Source organism: Bidens hawaiensis, unplaced genomic scaffold (assembly GCF_021521415.1).
Source record: "Bidens hawaiensis isolate Kalapana, Puna unplaced genomic scaffold, B.hawaiensis_p1.1 tig00000888_1, whole genome shotgun sequence".
Taxonomy (NCBI): Eukaryota; Viridiplantae; Streptophyta; class Magnoliopsida; order Asterales; family Asteraceae; genus Bidens; species Bidens hawaiensis.
In genome coordinates this window covers 4,030,174-4,052,028 of record NW_027491051.1, presented here as the reverse complement: position 1 = coordinate 4,052,028, position 21,855 = coordinate 4,030,174, and the positions used below count along the sequence as shown (strand labels likewise).

Here is a 21,855-nt window from a genome sequence, read left to right as displayed (position 1 = left end):
TCCTGCCAGACCACGTGCCTAGCCTGCAGTTGGTAGAAGACGAAGAGTGCACGGCACGCCTGCTCTGTGTCAGCCGCTACCTATCCACCACTCACAGGTAGGGCACGTGCATAGGTTACAGTTGGTAGCGTGTTGGGCCGGCTAAACCCCTTGGAAACCCACCTTCGGCTATAAAAGACGGCAAATGGTATTATCATTTCATCATCTACTATCTCGTATAACTTACTTGATAACTGCTCTAATAGTATTCATATACTTTTATATTCAAAGAGCAATATAGACTGATTCTCACGCCGGAGGGTGGTCACAAGGAGGAACCCCCCCCTTCTCAGTGACGAGCTTACGGTGTCTGTTTTGCAGGTTCCCTGAAGTACAACTTACTCTGCTGGACCTAACCTTCGTGGGAAACATTACTTAGCCCCCAGATTACCTATAATCTGCCCGGGGTCACTTAGTGTTTCTTCAGAATCATACACAAACCAGTTATATACAAGACACGATATGAGTGAAATACAAAGACAAGTGAAGGATTATAATTGAGTAGAAAATAATTTGTGATGATATGTTAGCCAAGTAATGTTTTGTTAGTTTAGTGTAATAATTTGTACCTACGTGTAATGTTATGACGTCAGTTGATTTGTACGTGTAAGAATAAGGACGTGTAGGTATAGATAAATACGTGGGTTTTTAATAAATTGTGTACGTGTTTGCGCTTATATTATTGTTTTCTTCAGGAGTGAATTATGTAATCACTTTGTGTATATGTGGAAGAGTATGATGATCTGGATTTATAAAAATAAAATGATAATGTAGTAGTTTAGGATTTGTGTAGGTGGTATGTGTGGATAGATCGATGATGTGTGTATGCTATGTATATATTAATAAATGTGTGTATATTGTGATAAGTGTATGTGTTGTTTATATTATCGTTGTTTGTGTGAGAAATTATGTGATATGTTTTTGTTTATATATGGATGAAAATTATGGCTAGCTTTTTTTAATAATAAGATACTATTGTTGTAAATTTAGGATATGTGTAGGTTTGGTGTAAATGATCTACATTGGTATTATGGTGAACCATGTAAATGATCTGTGTAGGTACATCGATGATATGCAGGTAGTGTGTTTTAACATATATGATTTGCGCATGTTTTTGTTTAGATGGTGTGTGTAGGTGGTATGCTGAACATATATGATCTGTGTACGTAAGAGTGTAGACTATCTATGTGAAGGAAAAGTAGAATGTGAATTTTATTATATTAACTTATATGATATGTGTAAGTGGTAAAATGTTTTGCGTAGGCAGATCGGCAAAATATATGCAAGACATGTAGGTAGTGAGATTAACATATATGAGTTGCGTAGGGTTTGGTTTAGAAGGTGTGTGTAGGTAGTATATTGAACATATATGATCTGCGTAGGAAGTGGATGATATGTGTGTAAAATAAGTAGAATTTTAATACATAATAATTGATCTATGTGGTTGTGTAGGGATATAGTAATTTAGGAAGGTGTTGTATCTATGTGTTTAAGGTGTTTGATGATAAAACTTGTGCCATGAAGTGATTACATTAATATATGTTTGATGTTTTTAAAATTTTTTGCATGTGACAAATAATGGTAACCCTTACACTTTATACCTATAAAGTTATGTGTAGGTTGTGCAAGATTATTTTACTACATAGATAATTCATTAAAAAAGTGGAAAACTGGGAAACACCATTTCAAACCCTCGATCATTTCCCTACATCCTTCTGGTGCATCCTCAATCACCTACATCATATTATTTTTGTAAGAGAAAAAACCCCCTTAAAAATAAAAAAAAAATAATTAAAAAAATTATAGAACAAAAAAACGAACAAAAAAAAGTAAAAAAACCAAAATGTTCATATAGCATCCCCAGTCTAAAAACAAAACCCTTCAAAAAACAAAAAATTAATTATAAACATATCAAGAAAATTAAAATATATATAAAAAAGTAAGCTTTTAGCAAGTTTAAATATAAAATGTTATTTTAAATGTAAAAAATATAAAAAGTATAAAAAAGTAAAAAAACCAAAACAATAATATTTAGCATCCCCATTAAAAAAAACTTAAACTTAGTTTAGCCTTCGAGTTTAGTTAAGCTTTTAGCGAGTTTAGGTTTTTTTTGCTTTGGGAGGGGGGGGGGGTAATATTTTACACGTAAAACAACAAATCTCATTAACATTTTACATGTGAAACAACAATTTGCAAAAACTTTATATGTAAAATAACCCTTTTAATTAACATTTTACACGTAAAACACCAATCTTATTAACGCTTTACATGTAAATCAACAGTTCTTTAAGATTTTACAGGTAAAAATTAATATTTTACATGTAAAATAACACTTTTCATTTACATTTTACATGTAAAACAACAAATCTCATTAACATTTTACAAATAAAGCAACAGTTTTTTAAGAATTTAGATGTAAAACTTTAATATTTTACATGTAAAATAACATTTTTCATTAACATTTACACGTAAAACAACAAATCTAAATAATTTTCATGTAAATAATAGTTCTTAAAGATTTTACATGTAAAATAACAAGTTTTGTTATAATATTAATGTATACTCAACAATTATATATATATATATATATATATAGGTATTGGATCATTTCAAAAGTTATTTTACAGCGAAAAGTGCGAGAAGTGAAGGTGTAACTCTATTAATCCCTAATTTCACTCCATTTCTTATATGTAGGTGCATATGTATGTGTGTAGGTACGTATGTGTAAGGCTCCGTTACCGGTAGCCCTACTTTAACGTTGGATTTACTAATAAACGCAGTTCTAAATATCAGAGTTAACAAAAACTTTCGCAGAATAATAAAAACTTCATCCATAACATTTTACATAACCATCAAGTCATGTCTTATAAAACATTCGTAGTCAATTAAAACAAAACATAGTCTTTAAAATATCACAACATTTATTCGAGATGCCAGTATCTTTGATTTCCATGCCATGTGTCTTCAGTCACGCGAGCTGCCTTAACCTATTTGCCTGCGTGCATACTAAAAGTCAGCTATGCTGAGTGAGTTCTAGTTAATCATGTAACTTACTTTTCATACACATATACGTGCCCGAAGGTACGCATTACAACATATCAAGATCAGCATTCGTCCATACACATTCATATCTAACCATACATTATAAAGGGCGTTTCACCCTACATACCTCGGATATTTTTAGGGTCCGGTACCCTCCATCCTCGGATATTATTAGGGTCCGGTCACCCTTCATCCTCGGATATTATTAGGGTCCGGTCACCCTTCGTCCTCGGGTATTATTAAGGTCCGGTACCCTTTCTTCCATAGCTTCACACTATACCTGTCCTTAAATATTTTTCCTGACAATACGTGCAATCCCCGAAGAGCGTTCACGTACCATTAACTTATCATACGTACATTATGCATACATCATAAATATTCATACATACATCTTATCTTACATCATACATAGCAATCACGTCTTTAGCTACCACCTGACGGTACATGCAATATCCGAAGATCGTTCACGCACCGTCAAGCAATCATCATACATCCATCATACAAGGCATACACTTACTACTTAAGGTAAGTGTATTAACTATCACATCGAGTATGCACACAGCCCCGAAAACATAACAAGGAAGTGGGGCTAGAAACTCACCTCAATGCGGTTGCGTTCAACGTTTACGGTTATTCCCTTCTTGAGCTGTGCCCGACTAACTGTATAATAATTATACGTTTCAGTAAACTATCACTACACATATCGCCTTTCTAGTTTAATTATTACCCTCAACGAACGGGGTCCGGGGCAGCGCCCCTGGCAGCAGGGTTCTAGGGGCGGCAGCCCCTAGCGGGGTCCAAGGGGCAGAGCCCCTGGCTGGGGTTAAGTTGCCAGGTCAGCTTGGAAAAATTTTATTTTTATTAACTGCCTTAACACATTTTCCATTAGGGTTTTGAATCCTTAAATAATTTGCTACTTAAAGTTCAAGGGCTTCTTTTTAATTAAATCGTTCTTTTCTAAGTCCAGGGATTGTTATTGTCATTCAGTTAAACTTTTAATTCGTTATTGGTTCATAGCGAATTGGATTATCCTAGCGAACTGGTTCTTATAACAAATTGAACCCTTAACGAACTAGACTCCTTAACGAATCAGTCCATATAGCGAATTGGACCTTCTAATTCGTTATTTCTTTTAACGAACTAATCATAACGAATCGAGGGTAATTCGTTACCCTTTCCCTTAACGAATCAGAGACGAATCATAGACGAACTAGAGCTAGTTCGCTGTGCTCCCTTAAGCGAATCAACTAACGAATCACCTTCAATTCGTTAAGTCCCCATAGCGAACTAGGGTTAGGTCAGGGAATGTCATTCCCTGACATTCCTTATCCTCGTACCACTATTCCGGCGCTGCCTTTGCCGGAAAGCCGCCGGAAAACCACGAACACGTCGGAAAAACGAGTTTTAACTCATTTTTCACTGTTTTTCGTCCCGTTCGATCCAGATCTGAGCTAGGGTGACCCCTAAGCTCATCATAGGTTCGGTTTATACCCGATTCCACCCGGATCTAGTGACTTAAACGGTTTAACGGTGTCGGCTCGTCGTTTAGTGACCATAACTAACGGATTTAAGCTCATACAACAAAATACTATCATACCTTGGGTCGGGATCCGATTCTTCTTCTATATTTCGGCTAGAGAGAGGCTAGAGAGAGAGAGAGAGCTTAAGTGTGTGTGTTTGAGAGGTGTAAGGGATATGTGTAAATGAATTAAATGGAGGATTAAGGGTATATATATTTTTGATCATGGGCTTAAGCCCATGGTCTTTCCTTCATTCCTCCATAACCCAAGTCCATAACCCATATCCATTTACCCAACACAAGTCCATCTCGTATTCTATTCAACTAAACCGATAACGACCCGCTATAAGATAAACGAACTTTATTTTATTAATATAACCGAAAGTAGGATGTTACAGTATGTTTGTATATGTGTAAGTATGTTTGTACGTGTGTAGGTACGTATGTTTGTATATGTGTAAGTATGTTTGTAAGTGTGTAGGTACATAGGTTTGAATGTGGCTCGGTACATTTATATGTTTGTAGGTAGGTTTGAATGTGTAATTAAGACATAAATACAACAACCTACATATATGTATGTAACATCATATGAAAGGGAGTGAAATTAGGGATTAATGGAGTTATACCTTCACTTCTCGCACTTCTCGCTGTAATATCACTTCTCGCAAGATCTTATGTTTTTTTACAGCGAGAAGTGCGAGAAGTGAAGGTGTAACTCCATTAATCCCTAATTTCTATATATATTAAAAACCAATATACTGTTATCTCACGAAATTTGGTGTTCATGGACATATTTAAGTTATGTTTTTACGCATGTATAAGAAAATGCAAATTTCAATGTGACGGTTATAATATATTTATGTGTTTTCCTTTTCCTGCTATCTTTCCATCGTCACGTGTATAAGAAAAGCGCCCCCCCCCCCCCCACATAAAAAAATGTAACTCTCAACCCGGAAAACCTAAACCCCTAAAAATCTAAAGCGAAACTAAATCCGAAGGCTAAACCTAGAATTCTTTTTTTATTAAACGGGGGATGCTAGATATTTTTTTTTGTTTTATTTTTACCTTTTTTATATATTTTTAATTAAATTTTCGATTTCATTGAAGGGTTTTTTTTAACCGGGGATGCTAGATAAACATTTTGGTTTTTTTTTTACCTTTTTTATTTTTTATTATTTTTTGTTTTTTAATTTTCAATTATTTTTATGATTTTTTTAAATGTATTATTTTCTCTTACAAAAATGAAGTGATGTAGATAATTGATGGTGCACCACAAGGATGTAGGGAATTGATTAACGGTTGAGAAAAATGTTCTTCAATTCTCCACTTTTTTAGAGTTCCCAATGAACTCACCCATATGTATATATATATGTGTGTGTGTGTGTGTGTGTATGTATTCTATTTTTAAAATGTTTGATGATATTTTATAAAACATAACCTAGAAAAATATAGGGATATTGGTTTCCAATACTCTCAACTTTCACTCGTTGGTTAATACCACTCTCAACTTTCGATTTGTTACCCACCACTCCCAACTTTCACCTTATTTGTTTCTGGCACTCCCGAACTTAACGGACCCTAACTTCGTTAGTTTTTTTGCTGACGTGGCATTTTTAGAGTGATGTGACATGCTAATGTGGCATTGTCTTTAAAACATGTAGGGTCCCAAAAGACAACTTCATCTTTCTTCTATCAAACCCTAAAACTTCATTACTACATCATCCAACCAACCATCACCTTCACCACCCACCTTCACCCTCCCTATTTTTCCGGCCACCGTCGCACCCCTTGGAGCTGCCACCACCCATATTTTCCGTTGGATTTGGATAATCAATATTCAATTTACACTTCCCATATCCCCAATTACATAACCCTAGTAATATGAAATCCTAACCCGGGTAATAAGAACATGTAGTATTTCGTGAATTTACCTACCCATTTGCATAGAAGAATGTAATCTACAAAATAGAAAGTTAGATGTAACCTAGATGTCGTTAGACGATGAATCATTAAAACCTCTTTGAGTCTAACTTCGAGAGCGGGAGCTGAAAGGTAAAACGATAAAGCTGAACCACCGGTAGATGATACAGAAGCTTTCTTTTTAGATATGACGACTTTCATTTCAGTTAATAAATTATTACAATAGTCTGGTAGTGTGAATTGTGTGAAGAATAATAATAGCTACAAGGAGTTTGAGAAAATGTGAATTGATTTGAAGGTTTAGGGTTAGAAAGAAGGGGGTCGACAGGAAAGGGTTTGTTGGGTGGTGACAACCCCAAGGGGTGCGGCGGTGGCCGGAAAAAATGGGGGGGGGGGTGAAGGTGGGTGGTGGAGGTGGTGGTTGATTGGATGATGTGGTAATGAAGTTAGGGTTTCATAGAAGAAAGATGAAGTTGTCTTGTGTGACCCACATGTTCTAAAGAAAATGCCACGTTAGCAAGACACGTCACTCTAAAATTGCCACGTCAGAAAAAAAACTAACGGAGTTAGATTTCGTTAAGTTCGGGAGTGCCAGAAACAAATAGGGTGAAAGTTTGGAGTGGTGGATAACAAATCGATAGTTGGGAGTGGTATTAACCAACGAGTGAAAGTTGAGAGTATTATAAACCAATATCCCAAAAATACAAGCTAGATATTTATTTTTTAAAAATTTGATTCAGTTATATATAATTATTAAAGATAAAAATCAAAGGTGTGTGTATATATATATACATTATAAATTAAAGTTATATATTATAAATTAAACAATATAAAAACATGAATAAGATATTATGTTTTGTATTTTTTTAATTAAATATAATTTATATTAAAATGTTAAAAATAGAAAATGGAGAATGATGGAGAGCAAATTTACAGAAGATGAGTGGTGAGGTTGAATACTGAAAAAAAACTGAGCTGGCATTAAGGTAGAGCAAACGTGATCAATGATTTAAAATGAGCAAAATGAACCATAACATATGGTCTTCTTAGGTAAACACAAACACTCTAGGGCAATTCAAGCGATATTATCTTCAAAGTTTTGGCCTATGTAGCACGGGGACGGCAATTTAGAAGGAGTACTCGTCCCGGGGACGCTTTGGGATGGAAAAGCCATGGGGACGTCATGAGGACGTTTCCTAAACATTTTTGATTAATAGGGACAGATCCAAAACGTTTCTGGGTTGATAGGGACGAATCCTGGACGTTTCGGGGATGTTTTTATTTATTTTTAAGGTTTTAACCCTTTCAATTTCAAAAACAACCATACGACGTACGTCCATGCATATTCGGCATTTCATGCATCAATTTATCATCAATCAGTAGTGAAGAAACACTAGGTGACCCCGAGTAGATTATGGATAATCTGGGGGTTAAGTAATGTTTCCCACGAGGGTTAGGTCCGGCAAAGTCCGGCAAAGAAGGATGTTCTTCAGATGACCTGCAAAACAGACACCGTGAGCTCGTCACTGAGAAGGGGGGGGGGGTTCCTCCTTGTGACCACCCTCCGGCGTGAGAATCAGACTAGATTGCTCTAAATATAAGTGTATATTGAGAGAAATAGCTAGTGAAGGTAAAATACCAGATGATCCTACCGTTCCAAGGTGTTGGAGTATTTATAGCCGAAGGTAGGTTTCCAAGCAGGTACAGCCAGCTGTATAATATTCCTGTTCTACCAACTATGGGCTACGCACGTGCCATGCTGGGTGGTGGGTAGGCAGCGGCTGATAGTGACCAGGCCGGCTGTGTACTATTCCTTTTCCACCAACTGCAGGCTATGTGCGTGCCACGACAAGGGTTGGTGAGTAGGCAGCGGCTAATAGTGACAAACAGTACTAGAGCATGCTCCTCGTACTGTTGTCGGTGAGCTGTCACCCTGTGATTGGTTCATGGGCTGCTTTGGTCAGATCTTGTCTATTTTGTCCATACCTTGGCAGGTATAGTACAAAAGATCTTCCAGAAGCATACGGACTGGCTCATTTGGGCGGGAGTATTCCCGCCTTGCTCATTCCTTCAGGTGACACTGAATTATTGAGTTAGTGCCTTGTGTGTGTAGCCTTGCTATTAGTGCGGGTAGCCTTCCCTGATGGCTTGTATCCGCAGCTGCGGGGACAGGCGGGGTACTTCACCATTGGGAGGCTTTCCCTGCGGGAACAGCTGGCGTACTGCGCGTAAGGTCTTCATCTCTGAGCATGGTGGGTCCTGCGGAACCAGTTGGTCCTTGCGCAAACGTCCCTCTTCAAGGTGAGTCTTGCGGGTCCAACTGGGCTCTGCTGGGACCTACCTCTTCAAGTAGTCTTCACACTTCACTTCTCAATTCATCAATCATCATCGATTATATATGGCTTCTCAAGAAACACAAGGATGCTCATCTACATAGTAGAAGAACCTCCATTGCAGGAATATGTGGCTAGAATCAAAAAGTACGGCACATTAGGAGGAGCTTGAAAATCTAAGTGCAACATTTTCAGCGAAACCGAACAAGGATCATATTCAAGAGTTAGAGAACACTTGTTTTTGGAGTTTATACTTTACATCAATATATATCTATTTTGGACTTTGTTTAATATATTTTTACTTTTTTATATTTTTTTGCCGTACCTTTGCCATACCCATATCTTAGATTTTTAAGTTTTGCCGTTCCCCGTACCCGTATCATCCCTGTACGGTTGTACCCCAGTCCCATACCTGTTACCATGCTACATGGCTTTTGACTCGCTACAAAGTGGAGATAATTGAAACATATTTTGGACGTAATGAAACTGAGGTGGTAACCAGATGGACTTTTAACCTTTTCGATTGTTTTCTTCTTACTTTTATTATTATGCTATGAAGGCCAACTAATGCGTCAGACCGTTCTTACACAATATGGAATATGCCCGACGAATGGCCCTCTGATTATTCCATAGTACTCAATCTATCATACATTATTTTGTAGGGCTATTTCTGTTGATTGTGCAACGTGACGTGATTCAGAGCTCTCATGGTACATGGTGTCTAAGGTAAGCTGATGCTTAAATTTCTGAGCCACTAAGCCATGCGTCTGCTAATGGTGAACACACTTTTAAGTGCACCTTTAATATATATCTAAGCGGTGTTTAGATCAAATATAAACGACTATTACGCGAGAAACACATAAATAACTAGAGTAAATATTATCACTTGCTAGAATTTTGAAATACGGTAATTGTTATTACTCTACTTTATTTTGTAGTATAATAAAAAATAATTACTCTAGTTATTTGTACTTACTTGTAAGTTTAATTTTATTTGTACCAGATTTCACTGTTATGTAATTGTTGGCTATGGAGGAACGCTGTGCATACCAATTCTAACTACGAAAAGCTACGGGTGTGACTACGTTAAGTTTATCGCGTTTAAAGAAAATTATGCAATGCACATTTTTAATGATATAATTTTGGGACACAAAATCTCTTTGATGGGAAGTTTATTCAGAATACATCGGTGCTTCCACGTAACTGAGATATGATCCATTGTTTTATCTATTGTTAACTAGTGGAATCAATGCACTTTAATTTGTAGTGTTTCTTGATTTCATGTGCGGTTGTTTGTTTGTCAATAGTGCACATGCATCCACAGAAAGTGATGATCGGCTCTTTGATCTTCACACTTTCAACATGCATGCACATAAATGAACTCAATGGACTATATTAGAACATGGTTTTTCTCTTTTAAAAGAAATTTTTTGAAGTATGCATTTTAGATCACTGTGCTCCAACAAGAGTTATGGTTCAAAGACTAGCATCAAATAGATTTCGTAACTTTTAAACCTTGCATGTCTTTTACGGCCGTTTTGTTTTTATTTTGGTAGCCGAGTTTATTTTCTATATCTTTATTTTTACTTGATTTATCATGTAAGTTTGGTTTTTAGTCATTATTTAAGAACTAGTTTGAACATTTGGATAGTTATTGACAATTTATTATTCTGTTTATTGCATTTTCTTTGTATAAAATATATCTAGCTAGTTCTCAGTTATTCAATACACAAAATATTATCTATCAATAGCGTTTGTTTTTCGTTTCCAAGTCTTTTAGATTTAATAGTTATTGGTTTAATGAGATGTCCGAAGTAACACTAGACCTTTTTCTTATGGTTTAAACGTTGTCACTTGCTAGCTTCTCAACTCAAGAACCCATACCGCAGAATTTGTGGAAATCATTACATATTATATTTTCAAAATGGATATGATAACAAATAAGTTTACCACTATGTATGTATCTGTAAAGCTGCAGAACTAGGATACATTTACAAGTGCCAAACAATGTAACCCTACATAACACTCCTGGTAGGAATGGGCATTCTATGTTTTTACATAGATGAATCAGATGGACAACCAGGTTGTGAACATTGATAAGGTAAAATCTTCATAAGTTTCAATGAGAAAACGACACAGGCAACTCCTATGTTGCAAGCTGGAACACAACTGCAAGATTTGAGTTCAGAATCTTTGCATATGATCAACAAAATTTGGACTTTTCAACATGCAAATAGAATATCATAAACAAATGTAGATGGGCTATTTCTGCATGTTTTTGAATGTACAGTATGGGGAGTCAGATGGGTTGTCTCTATATCTGCTTATTTCCATTTTATTTATATTTTCTGTGGGCAAAAAATTAGATGAATATTTGAAAGAATTGTTTGTTGTAGGTATAGGGGAATCTATAACATAAATGATAGATTTTGCATGTATTTGCCTTGTGCTTGTGTCTGGTGGCATCACATGTTCCTTCAAGAAAAGTCCATACCCTTAACTCAAATAAATTAGTTTCTATCTTCCCAAATGAAAAAAACAAAACCAGCGCCCGTAGATCACCCGTGAAGGGGTGCTTGTGAAGCCATATAAGTAAACTTGGAACCTATGGAAGGATTCCCATACAATGCCGGACTTTGAACTTTTTCCATACGTATTGAAAATTTTCAGGCCGATTTTAATTTTCTTTTTGTCATTACATCATCCGCATGACGAATTTATCGAATCTGTTCCAACCAACAAGTTTCGTCTCACTTCAAATTTTATCTGATAGACTAATCAAGTAATCAATCATATGTTCAATCTAAACATTAAGCAATCAAATAAATCTGACATTCGAGTACGAATAGGTAAAGATCGACCAACACAAACCTTGACCCAACTAACTTACCCAATGGCTACTTCTATTAGATAATTATAAACATTATTTAATAGTTTGTATTTTAGTTATTTTATTGTAACATATTTATAAGTATTTATATTAGGATATAACTTAGGATTAGTTGGAGAGGTTGTTGGTTAACAAGATAACCATTTATAACGGTTTTCTGCTCAACCGTCATCTCTTCCTAGCCTATATAAACAACTTATGTATCTTTGTAAAACTCACCAAGATCATTCAATTGATTATTATTGTTTGATCCACCCTTATTGTTTCATCTTTTCTATTAATCTCTTTGCATACTTGTGTTTATGATATCAAGTTTCTAACAAACTGGTATCAGAGCCATCTTTTCTATTAACCTCTTTGCATACTTGTGTTTATGATATCGAGTTTCTAACAAACTGGTATCAGAGCCAAGTTCTATCACTCACGAAAAAAATCACAAATCTTGATCATGGATAACACAAGAAGAAGACACATGAACCGCATGAAACAAATTCAGAAAACATGAAGGTTGTGCTATTATTGCAGGAAACCAGGGCACTTAATCCATAGGTGCAAACTAAGGGACCAAGATGATGCCACACTTCTGATCCGCCAAACAATAGATACGGGGACACAGATGGAGAACGATGTTTCTGACTATGCAGAATAATACATCGTAAGAGGCACGGAGAACGGTTTATGGTCAGGAATCTGGGTTGTTAACACAGGTTTTCATCAACATATATCGGGTAATCTTTCTCAGTTTAAGAACATTAAACAGTCTTTTGGGATAGAAACCCGAATAAGAGGAAATACGATTGCGTTTATTAGGGGTATTGGGCAAATATTCTTAGATATTGATGGAAACAAGTTTAGGATTGATAGTGTCTACTACTCTCCTAATTTAGATAAAAACGTATTAAGTTTACATCAATTAAGACTTCAAGGGATTATGATTGAAATGGAGGGAAATAAGTGTTCACTCAAAAGCATGTTTAAAGAATCTCATGAAGTTATTTCTGACAACACAAAACTGTTAGTTAATCTTGGAAATTCATCAGATCATAATGATTTTGAACAAGAATATCTAAATGAGTATTTTAAATTTCTGGATTTAAGTCAAGATCAAACTCGCTTTCACAAAATAGACAGTTTGATAAATGATCTTAACTTTAATTCTTTTAAAGATTGTGTTGCCTTGTTGGATTTAATCGAAACAACAAAAGAAGTTTGGTCCCATCATGAAGCATTCATAAATAAGTTTCTACAAATGGTAGATTGGTTCTTGCATGTTTATCTAATGATTTCTGATCGCCCAATTCCACCAATGTTTAAAATGGATAAAAGAGTGGAACTATTTGATCTCTACATGACTGTTAAAATGGAAGGGGGATATCAAAGAGTTACAGAATATAACATGTGGACCGTGATTGCAAAAGATTTAAATTTGGATTATGAAGATTGCAACCTAGTTCGAATGCTCTATGTTCAATATCTTGATGTCTTGGATTGGGGATATCAATATATCAAGAACCAACGGTTAAGGAAAGGAGAAGAAACATTCTCAAACACAAAGGATGCCCCTGAAGTTGAAGTCAAAGGAATCGACGGGATTAACGAAGAAGAATATGCACGTTATTTAGGGGGAGACTGGAACACAGCAAAAAGGCTAATCAAACGGAAGAAGTTCGACTTTGCGAAGGCAACAGCTGCAGTAAAGGAGGCCCACTCAAGCCATCCCAAGACCCCTCTTGAACTTAATAATGTTTAAGGGGGAATATTAGATAATTATAAACATTATTTAATAGTTTGTATTTTAGTTATTTTATTGTAACATATTTATAAGTATTTATATTAGGATATAACTTAGGATTAGTTGGAGAGGTTGTTGGTTAACAGGATAACCGTTTATAACGGTTTTCTGCTCAACCGTCATCTCTTCCTAGCCTATATAAACAACTTATGTATCTTTGTAAAACTCACCAAGATCATTCAATCGATTATTATTGTTTGATCCACCCTTATTGTTTCATCTTTTCTATTAATCTCTTTGCATACTTGTGTTTATGATATCGAGTTTCTAACAACTTCTTCCTAGTGTTATCATTGATTTGAATTAGCCTTCTACAGTTGTGTGTCTGTGAGACGTTTTAGATGGTGGTACCCGTAGTGATGGAAGGCTACGAATGAGTCGCGGTGGGCTTTTTTTTCATCTCCCTTTTTTTCGGTATCGTTATGTAAGATTTGATCATTAAGTGAAAAATGCATGAATGTTTTGAATAAAATCATATTTTGGGAATACATTATGGGAATGCTATAGGAGTTAAATAATCCTTAATTGTGTGATCAAGTTTGACACAAAGGTTACGGGTCGTTTATGTGATATTTGTGAGTCAATGATTCTGTATGTAAATTTAGACGGTTACAATAGTTATATGTTAGATATATAACTACCAAGGTAGTTATTCAGCTGCTAGGGAGGTAGTTATAACCGATAGGTATAACTATGTCGGTTGTCTATGTATACGTGGCTATGTAAACAAAATTGATGTCTTGTAATAACGTTTTTCGTTCAATAATATAAGTTCGTGTTTCAGATTTTCATTTGGTGTTATTCTTCTTCTTTTGTTATCATTCTTGATTGTTTTGATGAATTGTGATCTCCCTATAAATGCTAATATGAATAAAGTGTTAGATGGCATATTGGCATGCCATGTTGGTATGTGTTTTAGGGGTTTGTCACCACAATACTTTTGATGTCACTTAGAATTTTCTCTCTTGAATTAAAAATCTTTAGAAATCCATATATACACACTACACTTGGGGTTCAGAATGGAACATGCTGTTGACAAGAAGGATGAGGATACCGTACAATTTCGTTCCATTCTAAGTAACATTATGTAAAGTTACTTTCTAAATGTGCAGTGGGAAGTACTCCCCCCTGCAAGTCTGAGTCACGAGTATGAAGCTAAATTAATAGCAGTGGCCCCCCTGTGTGGACCTCTAGCCCATATGTTTTATTAACTACAAGATGCTGGACCATTATGTGTTGCCCTTGTATTGTAGGAAATATCCCTTTATTTTTCTTTACATGTCTTTGGATGTCCGACGAATTTATATTGTCACGTCGCATCACCAATTAACCACAAGTGACAAAAAATTCATTAATAATGTAGACATTAAAATCAAGAAATACAAATAATACTAATCACATATTAATTAATTATCAACTCGATTTATTTATACTAATTGTTTAAAAAGGTGACGCAAAGTATAGCAATAATTAAACGCTTTTCCAGTTTTGGTAACAATGAGAACTGATTACTGGAAAATTCATGGACACTGCCAATGTAGTATGTACAAACCAACGGGGTGGGGTAAGTAGTAGCTCGCATCGGAAAATTGTAATTGGACACGTGATTCTAACCTAAGACCTCTTTTGAGGTAAATCAAATTTTTATCATTGGATAACCCCTAGTTAATCATAACTTTATTTGTATAGAAGAGTAATTTACCTACAATTAGCAAATCAGAACATTTGTAAACAAGTTATATTTATGAAATAGAAATAAAATACAACAAAAAAAAGGTCCGAAAGAGGAAAGCCTCGTCTTCCTTTTTGTACACAACGTTGGAGTCTAGACTTTATCCGGAGAGGGCTGTATTTCTTTTGTTACATTTTTTACCAGTTAGCATACAAAACCGAAAAATAAAAAAGAACGATAAAATTTAAACAGTTACGATTTATTTATGAATCTTTATACTTTTATTGCATCTTGGATCTCAAGAAACTGGCATAATGATTGGTTTGTTTGGTTTCTTGATTCCAAATCTTGCCAATATCTTGTGCAACTCTAATGGCATCAAAAGATGCACCAGAAAGACCTCTTCCTGTGAACCCAACTGCATAAACTCCTGCTTTCCCTTTCCACCCCTCTGGAAACGGTCTTACGGGCATACCCTCCTTCGAAAACAGACCATCTTCCTGTTGAACACATATGTTTAGCTCAAGGGTAGAAATGGTATTTCATTTTCAAGATTTCTGTCATAAAGTTAGAGCCAGACTATCCACAACATTTTTTACGTATCGTACAAGGTTATAAGGCTTTTATGATATGTGATGAATGTCATACGGCCGTGTTAACATAAATAAGGTTTTATACGAGCTGTTATGTAAATTGTTTAAAATGGTTTGCAAAAGTTATACAACTCGTATAAAAAATTTCTGAAATTATTACAGTGGTTTATTATGCCAAAAGTTATATCCCCGTATAACAAGTAGGGCCGCAAGGTGTATCTTTAGCATTACTTTAAAGTTATTACCTTTAACCAAGAAGGAACATTGCTGCGGTACCCAGTTGCGAAAATGACTAAATCTATTTCAAGATTTGCCCCATTGACTAGCTCAACCCGACCCAATGAAAATTTCTTGATTCCTGGAACTATCTGAATCTTCCCGGATTTGATCTTTTGTAATGCACCAATATCAAGAACAGGTGTTTTCCCTTTGGTGTTCTTGAGATGTAAAGGACCCTTTGAAGGCCTCTTTATCCCATATCTTTCTAGGTTTCCAAGAATGCATCTTGCAAGAACAAGAAGTACCTTGTCAACCATCTTTAATGGCAGCCATTTCATCAACGCAGTCGCCAGTTCAAAAGTCGATTTCCCGCCAATCTCTCTTGGAAGTATATGAACCTGTTGATTATGATTAAGAAAACAAGTTTTAGAATAAACAAATTATTTGTTGATCATTAAAAGATTGTAAATAATATTAATGGAACTTATATTGTTTTTCAACATCTTGCTGATTTTGTCCTTGTTTTGTTTTAACTTAATGAAAGTTCGTTTTGCTGGTAAAAAGAAATAATAATAATAATGGAACTAACCGAGCTTCGAACAACCATGGACGGAAAGGCGTTGTGGTGGCAAAGATCAAGAGACACTTCCATGCCGGAGTTCCCACAGCCAATCACCAAGACTCGTTTACCTTCGAAGGCCTCACCGGACCGGTAATCACAAGCATGCATAACTGTTCCTTCAAACTTATCCAAGCCTTCAAATGCTGGGACAACCTTCTCAGCATTCTCTCCTGTTGCCACCACAAGCCACCTACATATATACTCAACTTCTCCATTACTAGTCACCGTCCGAACACGCCAAAGCCCACAACTCTCATCATACTTAGCCGATTGGACCGACTCATTGAACCTCGGGCTGATCTCAAACTTCTTGGCGTATGACTCAAGGTATTCTATAAACTGGTATTTTGTAGGGTATTCAGGGAAATTTGGCGGGAAAGGGAGGTAAGGTAGTTGACAAAATTGTTTGGGGAGATGTAGTTTGAGACGATCATAGGTGTTGTTTTGCCAGAGAGAAGCAATGCAGTCGGCGCGGTCTAGAATGACAAAGGGAACCCCTTGCTGGTGGAGACCTGCGCCGACTGCAAGACCAGACGGGCCAACCCCTACTATGACTGGCCCATTGACAAGCATGCAACGACGCAAGAACAACTCCTCATGTTCAAGAGCTTGATATACCATTGTCTGGCAATGATGAAGATTATTGTTATAACAGGCACAATGCATTAAAGGAGAGTAGAAATTAAGATTGTGAATTGTGAGTGAGACAGGCAACTTCTATATTGGAAGAATGTGCAACACTTGTAGCTATGTGTTTCTAAGTATGGGAATAATAATCAAACTATTAGAGAGAGGAAAAGGAATGTGTGGAGGGGGTGAGAAGTGGATGGAGAGGTATAAATAGGGTGTGCATGTGATTGGGATTAGAAAATGATAGCAAAAGAAAAGATGTCCTTTTCTGAATGATGTGTATGTGATTCAACCTTTCTCATCTAAATCATGAGTTGTAACTCATGCAGTAAAAGGTGTACACGTTATTCCCACCTCTAGGCTTTTTTCTTGCTTTCTGTGGTACCTATGATAAGCTACTATTAGTTTATTAATTAAATAGTTCCTAATTATGAGAGTCGTATCTTTATCTTTCAATGTGCACATTTAAAGAATTCCAAAACCGGAATACAAGCCTAGAGGAGAGCAACGGGGCCATGAATATAGCGTACACTGATTTGGCAAACCCAAATCATATATAAAATGTGACCACACAACAATGAACCACCGGAAATTAAAGATTTTAAAGTATAGAAATGGTTTCTTGATTTTTAGCAAGTGATTTAACTTATGAAATGCTAGAAGAAATTGTAGCTAACAGGGATGAGCTCAATACCAGTAAAATGGAGATCGACAGGGCTGGCTCTGAAAATTCACGTGCCTCGGCCAAGCCGAAAAAAATATGCCCCTTAAACCTTAACATACTAAATAATGTAAACACATTTTTATATGCTGATTAAAATTATAGCAATTAACATAAAAATTAGAAATTCATGATATTATAATGAGTTTACGACACACTTAATAGATTAATAGCTAATTGAGGATTTGTGAAGCTCTCTAACATTTTTTTATAACAAATTGGTGAATTGGTGAATTAACTCTTAGCAGTTTATGCTCTCTAATGTTCTTTTCTTGATAACTTTCATCGCCAACCCGCTAAGTCTTTCTTGAGACATTTTGGGTCGAAAATAGGATTTCAATAATTATAATTTTGAAAAACTCATATTTTCATATGCTACCGTGACTGCTGGTCTTCGAAGTCGATTTTGCTATTATCGTGCCTATTCGTTTCTCCTAATGTATTTAACTTATATTGATTAATTAAAAGTACTTGGCATTTTTCAAATTTTAGCGGGCCTATAAGTCTTTGGTTAATTAAAAAAAATGGGGTTTAAAAGGTGTTTGAGTAATATAAAAATAATGATTATAAACATTCGGGTATTCTACATATATAACATCGAGAATTTTTAAAAATTTTGTGCGGCCGGTGGCCCGCTTTGCACACCCCAAGAGCCGGCCATGGTATCGGTACCGAAAGCAAAAAAAATTTGGTAAAATACCGGTACTATACCGTGCTATACCAATTCCGAAACCTTAAAAAGTGGGCACCGAATTAGTATCTAAAGTAACTGATATCATTTGTTCATGTCTAGTAGCTAACCAATCTTTAATTTTCAGTAATCCATTCTTTAAGGTGTTATAGTTAAATTACATCAATCTTTTTCATCTTCTTTACTAACTTCATCCTTCTCTTCATTCTTCTACTTTTGTCCGTCCACTTTCTTTGAATCGTCAAGGCACGATCCAACCAATATTTTTAAGTTGAAGGCTTTAATGAGGGTTTTGTTACGATTTTGAAATTTTTATTTTCCTTTTTACATTGGTTAAAAGATTTCATGCATGCATACCTAAAATATGTTTTAAATCCATCATTGCATACGTATCCTTACTTAAGAAAAAAATTCAACACCCATTACAATAACATATTCATTCCATCATCTTTACGTACAATAGTCTATCCACAATTTCGTTATAAAATTTCTTTGCTTCACACCTTTAAACCTTTTCTTTTGACATTGCCACATGCTTTCTGTACTAGCAAGGTTTAAACAATGAGGGTTCCAGATAATAAAAACGTATTCTCATATGTCTTTTATGTACACCTTAAGTTATTAAATATGCAACGCTATGCGTTATGACACACTCTCTATCATTTTGGATCATTCATCACATCAATATCATCTCACATTTTTCTCCATCATTAAACCTCACCACTCAACATATGTTATAGTATTCATTCTCCATCATTTTATTTATTTATATTATTTAACAAAATTAAAAAGCAATGAAAAAAAGAAGAAAAAAGTTGATTGGTTAGTGATGAGCATGAAGGTTGTTATGCGCGGATCATGTCACTAGTGACATGGGGGGTGCAGGGTGTGGTGTTCTATTAACCTCACGTGAGCCACATCAACATTACTAGTGAGCTAGAGTGACCAGTACTATTCAGCCTCAAGGGTAATTCGTGTGGAAGACATTCAATGACTTATGATATATAAAAAATGAGTTAGAAATATGTAATAGAAGAGTTTTATATCACAGTAAAGTATATTGTTAATCGTGACCCAAAGAAAGAACACAACAAAAGGATTTTATCTCCTATGTTATATATTCGAAAATCTTTCATTGTTATGTTTCATATTATTATAAACTTATTATTCAAGAAACAGTTTTTAAACTATTCTAAACCCTATTGATTTCTGATTCTGTTATCTCTATCATTATCTACTATATATAACAGATAAGTTTGGTGCCGCTAAGTCATCATTGGGTCATTTGACGGCACCTAACTTGTCCATAGCATTTTGTGGGTTTTTTTTCTGATACCGTAACGAATATAACGGAAGTTGACCGAATGACGGTTTTTCCTTTTGTTTGTTTTATTTCCGATATTATAACGAACGTGACAAAACCGCCACTAATTCGCCATTGGGCCACTTGGCGGCACCTAACTTGTCCATAGCATTTTGTGGTTTTTATTTGTTCTGGTACCATAACGAACATAACGGAAGCTGACAGAATGACAATGTATTTTTCTTTTGTTTGTTTTATTTCCAATATCATAACGAACGTAACAAAACCGACCGAATTTCCATACACTCAACGTCTCAACGCCTACAACTGATAACGCTCTGTTTTACCAATCTCGAGTTTACAGACTGACACCAATCACACCACCCCATTGGTCCACTCAATTTATATATATTGTTCTCTTTTTTAGCTTTGGTTTCGTGACAAACGTAGCCGAAACCGACCGAATTCGTGTCCAGTTACCGCCTCAATGCCCGGGACCGACAACGCTTCGGTGTTACCACCGTCCGGTTTACCGACCAAACAAGCGTCGTTTTAAATAATTTATTCTTTTATATGTTAATTTGACGAGTATATTTTTTTGGACATTAAGGTTTACCAATGATATCTACCATAACGAACGTACACAATTCTAACTGAATTCGTATCAACTCACCGATGTAACGCTCGGGCTTTACCAACACTCGGGGTTCTACCGGCACCCAGGTTTCAATGTTTAGGTTTTTCCAATTTTTGTGGCACAACACGCCAGATGATTATCTAGCATAATATTAGTATGAATGTACTTAGCCACCAAAACCATCTTTTACTCCATATTCTTCTTTTTCTTCATTTTTTTAGTGTGTTTTCCTTTAAAGTTGTTCTCTATTATATTTTGATTAGTATCTATACCATCTTCGCATTATATTCTAGGTTGTATTGTGTTCATAAGTCGACGCATGTGGCTTTTACTCCCTTTTGTTTCGGTTTTCCACATATATGGCTTGTGTTGTCATTGATTGTTCTCACTAATTTTCTTGGTTGATTCCTTGCTTTCGCTATGAAGTATCCATAAAAACTAATACCCGAGTGTTGGTCACAAAGTAAACATTCAGATGGTTCACATACTATACACGTTACATTGTGTAGAAGACCCTAAACGTCAAGACCAGCAAGCCACATGATGATCTCTTAGGCACAAAAAACTAACTTTAGAAGGTCTCTAGGAGGTTATATATACTAGTGGCTTTATAGATTAAGTTGGAACACTTACACATAAAGATTCTTGCAAACAAGTCCACTTAAAGGATTCCGTTTGCAATTTCAACATATAGCTTGGCAGTTGATAGAACGGGATGTCTAGACAGAAAGATAAACCGATTAGTGTTTGGGGTAAACGTGTATGGATCATATATAATCGACACATAATGGCACGCTTAAAAATGAGTCTAAACAAGTTAAGATCGCTCAACCCGTTAAAGGAACACGAACACATGTAACTTATCGTGTTAAATAGGTTAAAAGGTCGACTTGGGTTATATTCATGACTCGTTTAGCAAAACAACACAATTTTGTGAGTAAGTAAATATACACTCCTCATATTTAATCATGTTAAATGTGCCTTGGCATGCCATTCATATTAATCATGTTAAATGTTTACAATCTCATGCTAACCTGCTTACAAGCTAATTTTTAGAAAATAACACCTTTTTTTTAAGTGTGCGGCGTTTTGTTTTAATAGCAGTGTTAAAGTGTCTTGTCAAACACACATCCATAATCTGCAACACAAAACATGCTGTTAACTCTATTTTCACATTAAGAAAGTTACAAATGTAAGAACATGTTGTTGACTACTTTAACCTAGTCACATTG

General features: G+C 35.6%; 1 protein-coding gene across 1 annotated transcript; it reads right to left on the bottom strand.

Annotated features, from left to right (window-relative positions):
- Nucleotides 1-15,064: 15,064 nt before the first annotated feature.
- On the bottom strand, nt 15,065-17,938 carry LOC143544132 (putative indole-3-pyruvate monooxygenase YUCCA7). Its single transcript, XM_077036290.1, has 3 exons — nt 16,609-17,938; nt 16,046-16,417; nt 15,065-15,707 (listed from the first exon to the last, which is right to left on the bottom strand). The coding sequence occupies exons 1-3, from the start codon at nt 17,305-17,307 to the stop codon at nt 15,489-15,491; spliced, it is 1,290 nt and encodes a 429-aa protein (XP_076892405.1). The 5' UTR covers nt 17,308-17,938; the 3' UTR covers nt 15,065-15,488.
- Nucleotides 17,939-21,855: the final 3,917 nt, after the last annotated feature.

Coding starts and splice junctions, on each gene's coding strand:
- LOC143544132 (XM_077036290.1), bottom strand. CDS start 17,307: ATGCATTGTGCCTGTTATAACAATAATCTTCATCATTGCCAGACAATG. Junction 16,418..16,608: donor CCATGGTTGTTCGAAGCTCG/GTTAGTTCCATT, acceptor CATAATCAACAG/GTTCATATACTTCCAAGAGA. Junction 15,708..16,045: donor ATGTTCCTTCTTGGTTAAAG/GTAATAACTTTA, acceptor TGTGTTCAACAG/GAAGATGGTCTGTTTTCGAA.